The 15000-nt window shown below is 49.0% G+C and overlaps 1 protein-coding gene across 1 annotated transcript in view; it reads left to right on the forward strand.

The window, feature by feature from the left end:
- veph1 (ventricular zone expressed PH domain-containing 1) overlaps positions 1-15000 on the forward strand; it is a gene marked incomplete at both ends in the record, with an annotated part of 105312 nt that overhangs the window by 69450 nt on the left and 20862 nt on the right. Inside the window, one exon of the mRNA XM_080543675.1 lies at positions 13125-13242. Coding sequence (XP_080399801.1) covers positions 13125-13242 — 118 coding nt within the window. The remainder of the gene's footprint in view (positions 1-13124; positions 13243-15000) is intronic.

Consider the following 15000-nt stretch of genomic DNA (forward strand, 5'->3'; position numbering starts at 1 on the left):
AGATCATCACTGATCCTCCACCAAATGTCACAGTGGGTGCGAGACACTGGCTTGTAGGCATCTCCAGGTGTCTGTGTAACCGTTAGACAGCCAGGTGTTGGGCAAAACTGAAAATCGTACTCATCAGTGTAAATGACCATACTCCTGCCCCTAGGAGTCTGTTTCAGCCCTGTCCATAGGAGCCTGTTTCAGCCCTGCCCCAAAGAGCCTGTTTCAGCCCTGCCCCAAAGAGTCTGTTTCAGCCCTGCCCCTAGGAGTCTGTTTCAGCCCTGCCCCAAAGAGCCTGTTTCAGCCCTGTCCCTAGGAGCCTGTTTCAGCCCTGCCCCTAGGAGTCTGTTTCAGCCCTGCCCCTAGGAGTCTGTTTCAGCCCTGCCCCTAGGAGTCTGTTTCAGCCCTGTCTCTAGGAGTCTGTTTCAGCCCTGCCCCTAGGAGTCTGTTTCAGCCCTGCCCCAAAGAGCCTGTTTCAGCCCTGACCCTAGGAGTCTGTTTCAGCCCTGTCCCTAGGAGCCTGTTTCAGCCCTGCCCCAAAGAGCCTGTTTCAGCCCTGACCCTAGGAGTCTGTTTCAGCCCTGCCCCTAGGAGCCTGTTTCAGCCCTGTCCCTAGGAGCCTGTTTCAGCCCTGTCCCTAGGAGCCTGTTTCAGCCCAGCCCCTAGGAGCCTGTTTCAGCCCTGCCCCAAAGAGCCTGTTTCAGCCCTGACCCTAGGAGTCTGTTTCAGCCCTGCCCCTAGGAGTCTGTTTCAGTCCTGTCTCTAGGAGTCTGTTTCAGCCCTGCCCCTAGGAGCCTGTTTCAGTCCTGTCTCTAGGAGTCTGTTTCAGCCCTGCCCCTAGGAGCCTGTTTCAGCCCTGTCTCTAGGAGTCTGTTTCAGTCCTGTCTCTAGGAGTCTGTTTCAGCCCCGCCCCTAGGAGTCTGTTTCAGTCCTGTCTCTAGGAGTCTGTTTCAGCCCTGTCTCTAGGAGTCTGTTTCAGTCCTGTCTCTAGGAGTCTGTTTCAGCCCTGCCCCTAGGAGTCTGTTTCAGTCCTGTCTCTAGGAGTCTGTTTCAGCCCTGTCTCTAGGAGTCTGTTTCAGTCCTGTCTCTAGGAGTCTGTTTCAGCCCTGTCTCTAGGAGTCTGTTTCAGTCCTGTCTCTAGGAGTCTGTTTCAGCCCTGCCCCTAGGAGTCTGTTTCAGCCCTGTCCCTAGGAGTCTGTTTCAGCCCTGCCCCTAGGAGTCTGTTTCAGCCCTGTCCCTAGGAGTCTGTTTCAGCCCTGCCCCTTGGAGTCTGTTTCAGCCCTGCCCCTAGGGGCCTGTTTCAGCCCTGTCTCTAGGAGTCTGTTTCAGTCCTGCCGCTAGGAGTCTGTTTCAGCCCTGCCCCTAGGAGTCTGTTTCAGCCCTGACCCTAGGAGTCTGTTTCAGCCCTGCCCCTAGGAGCCTGTTTCAGCCCTGCCCCTAGGAGTCTGTTTCAGCCCTGCCCCTAGGAGTCTGTTTCAGCCCTGCCCCTAGGAGTCTGTTTCAGCCCTGCCCCTAGGAGTCTGTTTCAGCCCTGCCCCAAGGAGCCTGTTTCAGCCCTGCCCCTAGGAGCCTGTTTCAGCCCTGTCCCTAGGAGTCTGTTTCAGCCCTGCCCCAAGGAGCCTGTTTCAGCCCTGCCCCTAGGAGCCTGTTTCAGCCCTGCCCCAAGGAGCCTGTTTCAGCCCTGCCTCTAGGAGTCTGTTTCAGCCCTGCCCCTAGGAGTCTGTTTCAGCCCTGTCCCTATGAGCCTGTTTCAGCCCTGCCCCTAGGAGTCTGTTTCAGCCCTGCCCCTAGGAGTCTGTTTCAGCCCTGCCCCTAGGAGTCTGTTTCAGCCCTGCCCCAAGGAGCCTGTTTCAGTCCTGTCTCTAGGAGTCTGTTTCAGTCCTGCCCCTAGGAGTCTGTTTCAGTCCTGTCTCTAGGAGTCTGTTTCAGCCCTGTCTCTAGGAGTCTGTTTCAGCCCTGCCCCTAGGAGTCTGTTTCAGTCCTGTCTCTAGGAGTCTGTTTCAGCCCTGCCCCTAGGAGTCTGTTTCAGCCCTGTCTCTAGGAGTCTGTTTCAGCCCTGTCTCTAGGAGTCTGTTTCAGCCCTGCCCCTAGGAGTCTGTTTCAGCCCTGTCTCTAGGAGTCTGTTTCAGTCCTGTCTCTAGGAGTCTGTTTCAGCCCTGCCCCTAGGAGCCTGTTTCAGTCCTGTCTCTAGGAGTCTGTTTCAGCCCTGCCCCTAGGAGCCTGTTTCAGCCCTGCCCCTATGAGTCTGTTTCAGCCCTGCCCCAAAGACAAAGCAATGACAATAAAGTCCATTCATTCATTCATTCATTCATTCATTCATTCATTCAAGAGCCTGTTTCAGCCCTGCCCCAAAGAGCCTGTTTCAGCCCTGCCCCAAAGAGCCTGTTTCAGCCCTGCCCCAAAGAGCCTGTTTCAGCCCTGCCCCAAAGAGCCTGTTTCAGCCCTGCCCCAAAGAGCCTGTTTCAGCCCTGCCCCAAAGAGTCTGTTTCAGCCCTGCCCCTAGGAGTCTGTTTCAGCCCTGCCCCTATGAGCCTGTTTCAGCCCTGTCCCTAGGAGCCTGTTTCAGCCCTGCCCCTAGGAGTCTGTTTCAGCCCTGCCCCTAGGAGTCTGTTTCAGCCCTGCCCCTAGGAGCCTGTTTCAGCCCTGCCCCTAGGAGCCTGTTTCAGCCCTGCCCCAAAGAGCCTGTTTCAGCCCTGCCCCTAGGAGCCTGTTTCAGCCCTGCCCCTAGGAGTCTGTTTCAGCCCTGCCCCAAAGAGCCTGTTTCAGCCCTGCCCCTAGGAGCCTGTTTCAGCCCTGCCCCAAAGAGCCTGTTTCAGCCCTGCCCCAAAGAGCCTGTTTCAGCCCTGCCCATAGGAGCCTGTTTCAGCCCTGTCCCTAGGAGTCTGTTTCAGCCCTGCCCCTAGGAGTCTGTTTCAGCCCTGCCCCTAGGAGTCTGTTTCAGCCCTGCCCCTAGGAGTCTGTTTCAGCCCTGCCCCAAGGAGCCTGTTTCAGCCCTGTCCCTAGGAGTCTGTTTCAGCCCTGCCCCTAGGAGTCTGTTTCAGCCCTGCCCCTAGGAGTCTGTTTCAGCCCTGCCCCTAGGAGTCTGTTTCAGCCCTGTCCCTATGAGCCTGTTTCAGCCCTGTCCCTAGGAGCCTGTTTCAGCCCTGTCCCTAGGAGTCTGTTTCAGCCCTGCCCCAAGGAGCCTGTTTCAGCCCTGCCCCTAGGAGCCTGTTTCAGCCCTGTCTCTAGGAGTCTGTTTCAGCCCTGCCCCTAGGAGCCTGTTTCAGCCCTGTCCCTAGGAGTCTGTTTCAGCCCTGCCCCAAAGAGCCTGTTTCAGCCCTGTCCCTAGCAGCCTGTTTCAGCCCTGCCCCTAGGAGTCTGTTTCAGTCCTGCCTCTAGGAGCCTGTTTCAGCCCTGCCCCTAGGAGTCTGTTTCAGCCCTGCCCCTAGGAGCCTGTTTCAGTCCTGCCCCTAGGAGCCTGTTTCAGCCCTGCCCCTAGGAGCCTGTTTCAGCCCTGCCCCTAGGAGTCTGTTTCAGCCCTGCCCCTAGGAGCCTGTTTCAGCCCTGCCCCTAGGAGCCTGTTTCAGCCCTGTCCCTAGGAGCCTGTTTCAGCCCTGCCCCTAGGAGCCTGTTTCAGCCCTGCCCCTAGGAGCCTGTTTCAGCCCTGTCCCTAGGAGCCTGTTTCAGCCCTGCCCCTAGGAGCCTGTTTCAGCCCTGCCCCTAGGAGCCTGTTTCAGCCCTGTCCCTAGGAGTCTGTTTCACTCTGTCTCTAGGAGTCTGTTTCGAACTGTCCTCGCCATGCAGGTCACCCCAGCTGCCGTTTGCTAGTCTTTTTGTTGGTCACTTGATGACATCCTTGATGACATCCTACGTTTTTGTTTTTTTTTGTGATCAAGATTTTGTATTGCTTTTAACAACACATAACAATGACAATACAGAACAAGAAAGGAAAGGAGGGGAAAAAAAAGAAAAAGAAAAGGGGTAGTGTAGCGTACAAGTCATTGCCAAATAGTAGAAATAAAACACATTCCAGATTGGGGTATATGGAAAATCAAATTACAAAGTAGTCAAGTTGGTCAAGTTCAATGAGTAAGACTTCCTCGCATCAACTGTACTGGGCCTCGCTTTGTTCAATCTGGCCGTTGTGCACTCAAGATTCACAATCCTCTGTAAAGAGTACACGTCCTACGGTTGTTGAGTGACATTTGAATGAGTTGGTGGTCATCCCGGTCAGTGGAGAGTCGTTTCCCCCTCTGCCGGTCTGTATGTTTGTTGTCCCCAACGTCTGCTGCTTGACCTTGTTCTTATGAACCGCCGTCTTTGAAATGTTAAGTATTGAAGCAACCTGACACTCAACCTGAAGCAGCCTGAACCCTTTGTTCCCTCACTCAAAACATTTATTTTCAACTCTTGGCATGGTCAATGCTTTTTTTTGTTATTCCAATTTCTTTTGAGGTACTACTAGCACTGTTATTGCAAGAGGATAGTTTTGACCGCAGCAGTGTTTTTTATCCTTTCCATGTTAAATAAGATTCGGTTCAGGTTGTTAACTAACTACCTCACAAAGTAGAATGAGGTGTGCCTGTGTTGGAATTCAACAGACACTGGAATGGAATGGCTGCCATACATGTAGAGATGCTGTTTTAAGAAAAAAATATATGTGTGAAGTTCTACAGTACAATTTAGACATGTTTCCCTCTTTTTCGGTCTTAGTTGTATTTACTACGGTGGCCACAGTCTGTGAGTGCTCGTGACACAGATATGTGTATGTATGGAGTGGAGATTCATGTGTAGTTTCTTGCTTTGTAATGTCACGGGCAATCATATCATCATATATATATCATCATCATACCACAGTTCAGACTTACAGAGTAAACATAGAGGGAGTCTGTGATGTGTTTCTCAAATGATGGGTCAGGGTTAGTTTCTCCTTTATCAAGGCTAAAGCATGGATTCCCGCTAGAAATATTGTTATGTTCATAAGATACAGTGGGTGGTGGAAGAGTGGAGTGTTGATGCAGGTATGGAGATGGATGGGGGTGAAGTTTGACTGGACATAAAGGAGACTTAGACAGATTAGGCCCTAACATGATGTATGATGATCATAATAGATCATAGTCATAAAGCTCTTATATTGTGTTACACACAAGCCTAAGACAAAATGTCTCAAGAACTGAGTAATCTAGCCTATAACTTTCATTTTGATTGCTAAAGTAGGTTTTGAAAATGGAGGGTTCATTTGAAGTGTAAAGTGAAGTGTAACCATGGGAGAGGGGTCTCCTGGGGTCTGTAATGAGGGTCTGTTTCCTCGGCATGCATGCACGCACACACACACACACACACGCACACACACGCACACACACACACACACACGCACACACACACACACACACACACAAAACTCAGGCCAGCTCATCAGTCATTTGTGGTCCCTGGTGCCTGGACTAGGGAATTACATGCTTATGGTTTCAGTAGTCTCTAGCAATATCCACCTGAATAGCCAGATGGAGGGTTTCCATTATCATCATGCTTTTTCACTACTACTACTACTACTACTACTACTACTACTACTACTACTACTACTACTACTACTACTACTACTACTACTACTACTACTACTACTACTACTACTACTACTACTACTACTACTACTACTACTACTACTACTACTACTACTACTACTACTACTACTACTACTACTACTACTACTACTACTACTACTACTACTACTACTACTACTACTACTACTACTACTACTACTACTACTACTACTACTACTACTACTACTACTACTACTACTACTACTACTACTACTACTACTACTACTACTACTACTACTACTACTACTACTACTACTACTACTACTACTACTACTACTACTACTACTACTACTACTACTACTACTACTACTACTACTACTACTACTACTACTACTACTACTACTACTACTACTACTACTACTACTACTACTACTACTACTACTACTACTACTACTACTACTACTACTACTACTACTACTACTACTACTACTACTACTACTACTACTACTACTACTACTACTACTACTACTACTACTACTACTACTACTACTACTACTACTACTACTACTACTGCTGCTGCTGCTGCTGCTGCTGCTGCTACTGCTGCTGCTGCTACTGCTGCTGCTACTACTACTACTACTACTACTTGTAACAGGTGGTTTAAGGTGGACCTAAGTTCAGAGAGGAAACAGGACTCAGAGTTGCCAAAATCAAAGTTAAGCTATAATTTTGCAGGGAAATACTGGTACATCCATAGAACAATAGTTCAAGACAACAGGAATAGTCGAAAGCCAGGTTTATAAGCTGGATGAATAACAAGGCACAGGTGAGATCAATGAACTAAAAGGGATGGATAAGAAAAAGAATAAAAGGTGGGCACTGGTGGCCAGCAGGGGAAGCAGCAGGAGTGAGGAGGATTCCTCACAGGACACCTGACGTTCACCCAGGGTGTCGGTGATGAAACTCCCAGAGCAGGTCTAGGTCCAAGACGTCCTGGGCCAGAATCCAGGGCGCAGGATGTAGAGCCAGCGTCTAATGATCGCAAGGTCAGAAGATCGGTGGTTTGAACCCCGGCTGGCCACATGTCGAGGTGTCCTTGGGCAAGTCACTGAACCCCCAAGTTGCTCCCAATGAGCGGGCCGGCACCTTCCATGGTAGCTTGCCGCCATTGGTGTGTGAATGTGTGTGCGAATTCGTGAATGAGGCAGAGGCCACCGGGTTGGTGCACCTTGGTCCTTGCACCTTGAAGGGACCAATGAAGGCCTATGGAGGAGTCGGTTAGGGTGTTGTGTACAAACTCAGCCCAGACAAGATGACTGCTCCAGGCTGCAGGGTTGGAGGAAATCAAACATCTCAGTAGTCGTCTCCAGATCCTGGGTAACCCTCTCCAGATCCTGGGTAACCCTCTCCAGATCCTGGGTAACCCTCTCCAGATCCTGGGTAACCCTCTCCGTCTGGCCATTGGACTGTGGGTGTCCGGAAAAGAGACTGACCGCCGCCCTGATGAGGGTACAGAAGGCCCTGATGAGGGTACAGAAGGCCTGATGAGGGTACAGAAGGGCCTGATGAGGGTACAGAAGGCCTGATGAGGGTACAGAAGGCCTGATGAGGGTACAGAAGGCCCTGATGAGGGTACAGAAGGCCCTGATGAGGGTACAGAAGGCCCTGATGAGGGTACAGAAGGCCTGATGAGGGTACAGAAGGCCTGATGAGGGTACAGAAGGCCTGATGAGGGTACAGAAGGCCTGATGAGGGTACAGAAGGCCTGATGAGGGTACAGAAGGCCTGATGAGGGTACAGAAGGCCTGATGAGGGTACAGAAGGCCCTGATGAGGGTACAGAAGGCCCTGATGGGGGTACAGAAGGCCCTGATGAGGGTACAGAAGGCCCTACAGAAGGCCCTGATGAGGGTACAGAAGGCCTGATGAGGGTACAGAAGGCCTGATGAGGGTACAGAAGGCCTGATGAGGGTACAGAAGGCCTGATGAGGGTACAGAAGGCCCTGATGAGGGTACAGAAGGCCCTGATGAGGGTACAGAAGGCCTGATGAGGGTACAGAAGGCCTGATGAGGGTACAGAAGGCCTGATGAGGGTACAGAAGGCCCTGATGAAAGTACAGAAGGCCTGATGAGGGTACAGAAGGCCCTGATGAGGGTACAGAAGGCCTGATGAGGGTACAGAAGGCCCTGATGAGGGTACAGAAGGCCTGATGAGGGTACAGAAGGCCTGATGAGGGTACAGAAGGCCTGATGAGGGTACAGAAGGCCCTGATGAGGGTACAGAAGGCCTGATGAGGGTACAGAAGGCCCTGATGAGGGTACAGAAGGCCTGATGAGGGTACAGAAGGCCTTGATGAGGGTACAGAAGGCCTGATGAGGGTACAGAAGGCCTGATGAGGGTACAGAAGGCCTGATGAGGGTACAGAAGGCCTGATGAGGGTCCAGAAGGCCTGATGAGGGTACAGAAGGCCTGATGAGGGTACAGAAGGCCTGATGAGGGTACAGAAGGCCTGATGAGGGTACAGAAGGCCCTCCAGACTGACCGCTGCCCTGATGAGGTACAGAAGGCCTGATGAGGGTACAGAAGGCCCTGATGAGGGTACAGAAGGCCTGATGAGGGTACAGAAGGCCTGATGAGGGTACAGAAGGCCTGATGAGGGTACAGAAGGCCCTCCAGACTGACCGCTGCCCTGATGAGGTACAGAAGGCCTGATGAGGGTACAGAAGGCCCTGATGAGGGTACAGAAGGCCTGATGAGGGTACAGAAGGCCTGATGAGGGTACAGAAGGCCCTGATGAGGGTACAGAAGGCCCTGATGAGGGTACAGAAGGCCTGATGAGGGTACAGAAGGCCTGATGAGGGTACAGAAGGCCTGATGAGGGTACAGAAGGCCCTGATGAGGGTACAGAAGGCCTGATGAGGGTACAGAAGGCCTGATGAGGGTACAGAAGGCCTCCAGAACAGACTGACCGCTGCCCTGATGAGGGTACAGAAGGCCTGATGAGGGTACAGAAGGCCTGATGAGGGTACAGAAGGCCCCTGATGAGGGTACAGAAGGCCCTCCAGAACAGACTGACCGCTGCCCTGATGAGGGTACAGAAGGCCTGATGAGGGTACAGAAGGCCTGATGAGGGTACAGAAGGCCTGATGAGGGTACAGAAGGCCCTCCAGAACAGGCTGACCGCTGCCCTGATGAGGGTACAGAAGGCCCTCCTGAACAGAGACTGACCGCTGCCCTGATGAGGGTACAGAAGGCTGATGAGGGTACAGAAGGCCCTCCTTAACAGAGACTGACCGCTGCCCTGATGAGGGTACAGAAGGCTGATGAGGGTACAGAAGGCCCTCCAGAACAGACTGACCGCTGCCCTGATGAGGGTACAGAAGGCCCTCCAGAACAGGGCGGAGAACTGCAGACCCTGGTTGGAGACGATGTCCAGCGGAAGACCAAACACTACGAAAACATGGACCGTGAGCGATCAACAAGCAATCAACAATAACCAGTATGGCTGTGTTACCTTGTGGTGGGAGGCTAGTGATGAACTCCATGGATATGTGAGACCAGGGACGGACTAAAACAGCCATGGATGTGGTAATTTTTTACGTCATGAATACAAACAATGTATATCTTTGCACTCGATCAAATTTCAGGACCCACCTTTCATGACTTTTCCTAGATATGTGCGTTCTACCACCCAGTATCCTTAAATATTCATTACGAAGCACTTGCATTTTGGACCATTGGGACTGACTATAGCGTCATATACAATCAAAGGGGGAGATGCGACTTGAAATATGTCAAAATGCAGCACTATCATGAACAGATCAGCCTTATAACATGTCATTTATATATATATATATATATATATATATATATATATAACATTAGACAGGGAGCACAGATGTATTTTTATGGCGTTCCGAAATGAATGATATGAGGCTGGGAGGGAAAAATCACAGTATACCCACTAGAAAAAACTAGACTACACCACTGGATGCGGTGATCGAATACCCTCCTCATCCCATCTGTGAATAAGTGGTAGCTGGAGCATAAGGATGTCTGCTGGCCCTAGATAGCCGTGGCGCAGGAGACGGCCTAAAGTCATTTTAGTCCGATAAGTAGAGAACATGGCAGCTTGCAGTGCAAATGCTAGTGAGCACTGTGTCAGGAATCCCCAACGTTCACCAGGATTACCATTATAGCGTTCCAGGGCAGGTAGTCCTACGTCTCTGCTTCGCTGAAGGCTCAGGATGCACAGGTGGTGGTGGGTTGGTAGCAGGCACCGCCTGACCCTGGCTATGCTGGATGGCTACCTATCGCTAAGCCATGCCCCAAAATAGAAATTGTCCAATCATATCACAGCAAAAGTCAATACTGGCAGAAAACTCGGACAAACAACTCGCTAATATCTGATGGTGAAAAGCTTCTAGACAAAATATTCTTGTCATCTTTAAAAAACATTAGATCAGAAATCAGAAATTTGCCAACTCCCCCCATTGTAAATCATTGAATGTCATTCAGTCACGGTCGGTCAGTCAGTCACTGTCAGTGAAGCGTTGTTTGTTTGTCCGAGTTTTAAAAGGGGGCGTGACTTAGCGAAAGGTCCATTCAATTCAATTCATCTTTATTCGCCATGTGCAGTGCACTAGGAACATGACTTGGTCTTCTCCATGCTGAACAAGCTACAGTACATACAACAACAAGACGACAACACAACAATACTCAAGACAATATATACAGTACCAATATGAGTGAATAAATATACTGTACAACTTAGTGCAAAAACATGTAAAGTGCAAGATGCAATGATCAGGAGTTAGTGAGGAGGGCTATGGCTTTGGGGAAGAAACTGTTCAAGTGGCGTAATGTTTTTTGACCTGATGGCCCTGTACCGCTGTCCAGAAGGGAGTAATTCAAACAAGCTGTGAGCTGGATGTGAGGGGTCAGCCACAATCTTGCGTGCTCTTTTTAATGATCTGGAGCTATGGAGGTCTGTGATGGGAGGCAGGGGGCAGCCGATGATCCGCTCAGCTGTCCGTACGACTCTTTGTAGCTTGGCCTTGGATCGGGCAGACGCAGAGTCGTACCAGACAGTGATGGAGGATGTTAGGATGCTCTCTATGACGGCCCTGTAGAACTGGACCAGGATGTGACGACTGATGTGGAGTCTCTTCAGCTGACGGAGGAAGAACAAGCGCTGCTGACCTTTTTTAACTAAATGGGTGATGTTGTGATGTTGTTATCCCATTTTAGTTTGTTGGAGATGGTAGTGCCCAGAAACTTTAATTCATCCACTATTGTGACAGAGGAGTTATTGATGACCAGTGGAGAGTGAGTTGGAGCCTTTTTCCGGAAATCTATAATCACCTCCACTGTCTTGGTGTTGTTGAGTTCCAAGTTATTGGCTGCAGACGAGGATACCAGGCGGCCGACCTCCCTCCGGTAGGCAGTCTCGTCATGATTAGTGATGAGGCCAACCATGGTGGTGTCATCTGCGTACACTTGAGGTATACTTGGTGTATCTCTACTGGGTCCATGTTTGTTTTCAGTCTCGCTGTAACAGGTGGTTTAAGGTGGACCCAAGTGCAGAAGAGACAGGACTCAAACTGTGTGTTCAAACATAAGCTTTACTATAATTTCGCAAACATAGGTAAATATAGGTAAATCATAGGTAAATCCATAGAACTATAGTTCAAGACTGAACATAAGGAATAGCAAAAGCCAGGTTTATAAACTGGATGAAGAACAAGGTCGAGGCGAGGTCACTTAACTAAAAGGCAGGATAGATAATGAGGAAAATAATAAAAGGAGTCTGGTGGCCAGCGGGAGAAGCAGCAGGAGTGAGGAGCATTCCTCAGACTACTGATACTGCTACAACTGCTGCTACAGTTCTGCTACTGCTACTACTACTACTACTGCTACTGCTACTGCTACTACTACTGTACTGTACTGCTACTACTACTGTACTGCTACTGTACTGCTACTGTACTGCTACTGCTACTACTACTGTACTGCTACTGCTACTACTACTGTACTGCTACTGTACTGTACTGCTACTGTACTGCTACTGTACTGCTACTGCTACTACTGTACTGCTACTGCTACTACTACTGTACTGCTACTGTACTGTACTGCTACTGTACTGCTACTGTACTGCTACTGTACTGCTACTGTACTACTACTACTACTGTACTGCTACTACTACTGTACTGTACTGCTACTACTACTACTGTACTGTACTGCTACTGCTACTGTACTGCTACTGTACTGCTACTGTACTACTACTACTACTACTACTACTGTACTGCTACTGCTACTGTACTGCTACTGCTACTACTACTACTACTACTACTACTACTACTACTACTACTACTACTACTACTACTACTACTACTACTACTACTACTACTGCTACAGTTCTGCTGCCACTGCTGCTACTGCTACTGAGCCCTTACAGAGCTCTTCATGGTCAGGCACCTGTATACATCTGTGACATGCGTCCTTACAGCCCCAGTAGGTCTCTCAGGTCCTCTGACCAGGGTTTGTTGGTTGTCCCCCGTGCCAGATTAAAAACCATGAGTGATGGAACATTCCAAACCGTGGCTCCCAAGCTTTGGAATGCTCTGCCCTTGCATCTTAGATCAGCGGTCGCGGTCGGGGCTTTTATAGACAGGCTTTTGGCTAACCCCAGAAGCCAGCATTTCTGTGTCCTGTTGATATTGTTGTAAACTTGTTGTTTGTTACTTGCTCTTATTTTCACTCCGTCAACAAAAAACAGTTCTGCAACTGGACTGTTGCCTTGTAACCTGAACACAAACATCTGCAGGCTAGCTACTTTGATATTAACGGTAATTTCAGAGTGATACCTATAGTTAAAAGTCCCAGTGCTGTCATACTGTATATCAGCACTCAGGGAATGCCTCTTGTCCAATCAAATGACTTGGAATGGAATTGGAATGGACTTTATTTGTCATTGCTACAGTACAGGTACCAAACAACGAAATTTAGGAGGGGTGGCTCCCCTGGTGTTAGGAAAGGGGAAAAAAAAAACATTTTAGAAAAAGCATAAAATCACAAGAAGGTAAGGAGCTGGTTTACATAAATAAAGGCTATGTACACAATCCACTGTACTATACTGCACAGATAGTCAACTAGGGTTGTCATATTGCACAAAAGTATTTTTTCACGTTATTTTAAAGTGTCACAGTTTGCAGGCTTGAAATGATATGATATAATATATGATATACTTGGTCGGAACTAACTGTTGTATAACCTGCTATAACCTTTGCTCTTGTATTATGTTCTTATGTAAAGCACTTTGTGACCCCTGGTCTGGGATAGGTGCTATAGAAATAAATGTTACTTACTTACTTACTGTACTGCTACTGCTACTGTACTGCTGCTGCTGCTGCTACATTCTCTCTTTCACTCTATTGTCATTTTTTTATTCCTCTTAGTGTTGACTTGTTGATTGTTGCTGACTGTTGAGCAAGGAGCAAGATGCCAATGCAGTGGTCAGCGATGGAACACTGTCAATTGTACTTTTTTAATTGTAAAGCAAATCACATCTCTCTCTCTCTCTCTCTCTCTCTCTCTCTCTCTCTCTCTCTCTCTCTGTAGGACCTGGACAGTCTGCAGATCCATCTAGAGGAGGTGCGTTTCTTCTACCTGTTTGGCTTCAGTGAGGAGGAGGGCGGCTGGCTCTGCTTCATGTGCAACAACCCAGAGAAAGCTACAGGTAGACACACACACACACACACACACACACACACACACACAAACACACAAACACACACCCACAAACACATAACATTAGCTTTTGCCTGATCAAGACAGGGTCAGTTTAATACCATCATTTGATCCTGGCCCCATTATCCCTCTTCTTTTAAATGGAAGCAATTTACCATTCGAGGGCGGGGGTTGTGGACTCATTTACCACTGGTACAGGGTTGCAGGTGGAACTGCATTTGCCTATAAAACGTGAATCGAATACGTAAGTTACCTGTATGTGTGTTACCTGTATGCGTGTGCAAAGAATGCTGATATGTGAAACATAAAGTCGCCAATAGTATTGTGCAACCTGCCAATTGAATTGTATGCACTAGACGATATTGGCAACACTGTCTGTTGGTTCTGTTGTGTTTTTGCGCTCCGTAGAACTGACTCAGTTTTCGCTGTGGGTTGACAAAACCGGGTAACGGCTGTTGTTTTGGTTTGGTAATGAAGTAGCCTGTTTTACCGATAGTCAAGGCATTATGGCAGGGATAGAGGATTTTGTTTTTGGATCGTTGCACTAAAGATCAGCTTCTGAAAATTGCAGACGACTATAAACTTGATCTAAGTGGTCTTGGTGATTAACATAAAGGAAATGTAAAGGCTCTGGCTAAATTGCTGTTGGTATGTGTGTAAATCTGGCTCTGATATTAGCCTGATATTGACCTCACCTCACCGTGACTGCAGCGCGCATGCCCAGTGTACTTGAATGATGCCGTAATACGCGATTCCATGTGGCCAAAGATTCTTTGCGCGACGATTCTCTGTGTGGCTGGAGATCAGATCGGCTCCAAAATCGCGTACTCTAGGCTACACGATGACGAAACTCAATTTTGCGTTTATACAATCCCGAAGTCCGCAACCTGGGTGTCATCTTTGACTCCACCCTCTCCTTCCAATCCCACATCAAGTCCGTCACCAAATCTGCCTTCTTCCATCTAAGGAACCACCTTTGCTGAAACCCTGGTCCACGCGTTTGTCACCTCCTGCCTGGACTACTGCAATGATGTCCTGTTCGGGGTTCCCAACAAAACCCTGGACAGGTACCCAACCAAACCCTGGACAGGCTCCAGTGTGTCCAAAACTCCGCTGCCAAGGTTCTCACTGTGGCAGCACATCACCCCCACCCTCATCCACCTCCACTGGCTTCCGGTCAAGTCCCGCATCTCATACAGAATCCTCCTCCTCCCCTACATGGGTCCCACCATGCCCGCGCCCCCCAGGACTTATCTGACCCCCTCCGCCAACATGCCCCTGCCTGGAACCTGAGGTCCTCAGACTCTGGCCTGCTTGCCACCCCCCGAACTAACCTGCGAACCTTCAGAGCTTTCAGTGTGGCAGCCCCCACCCTCTGGAACTCTCTCCCTGCGGTGATCTGCAACATCCCCAGCCTGGATGCCTTTAAAACCCTCAAGTCTCACCTGTTTGCCAAGGCCTTCGGCCTCTAGTTTAGTTGTTGTTTTTGTTTGCCTGTCTGTTTGTCTGACAGTTTTTTGTCATTTTCTTGTATTTCTGTAAAGTGACCTTGGGTCCCCTAAAAGCCGCTATATAAATTAAAAGTTATTATTATTATTATTATTATTATTATTATTATTGGTATTGTTATTGTTATTGTTATTAACATGAATTAAACATTTCTTGGTGATAAGATGTTAGGCAAAAACACCAAACAACAAGTGAAGATGGCTGCATTACAGGCCTGGCAGAGCATCACAAGGGAAGA

This window comes from Nansenia antarctica (genome assembly GCF_963989245.1).
Source record: "Nansenia antarctica genome assembly, chromosome: 12".
NCBI lineage: Eukaryota > Metazoa > Chordata > Actinopteri > Argentiniformes > Microstomatidae > Nansenia > Nansenia antarctica.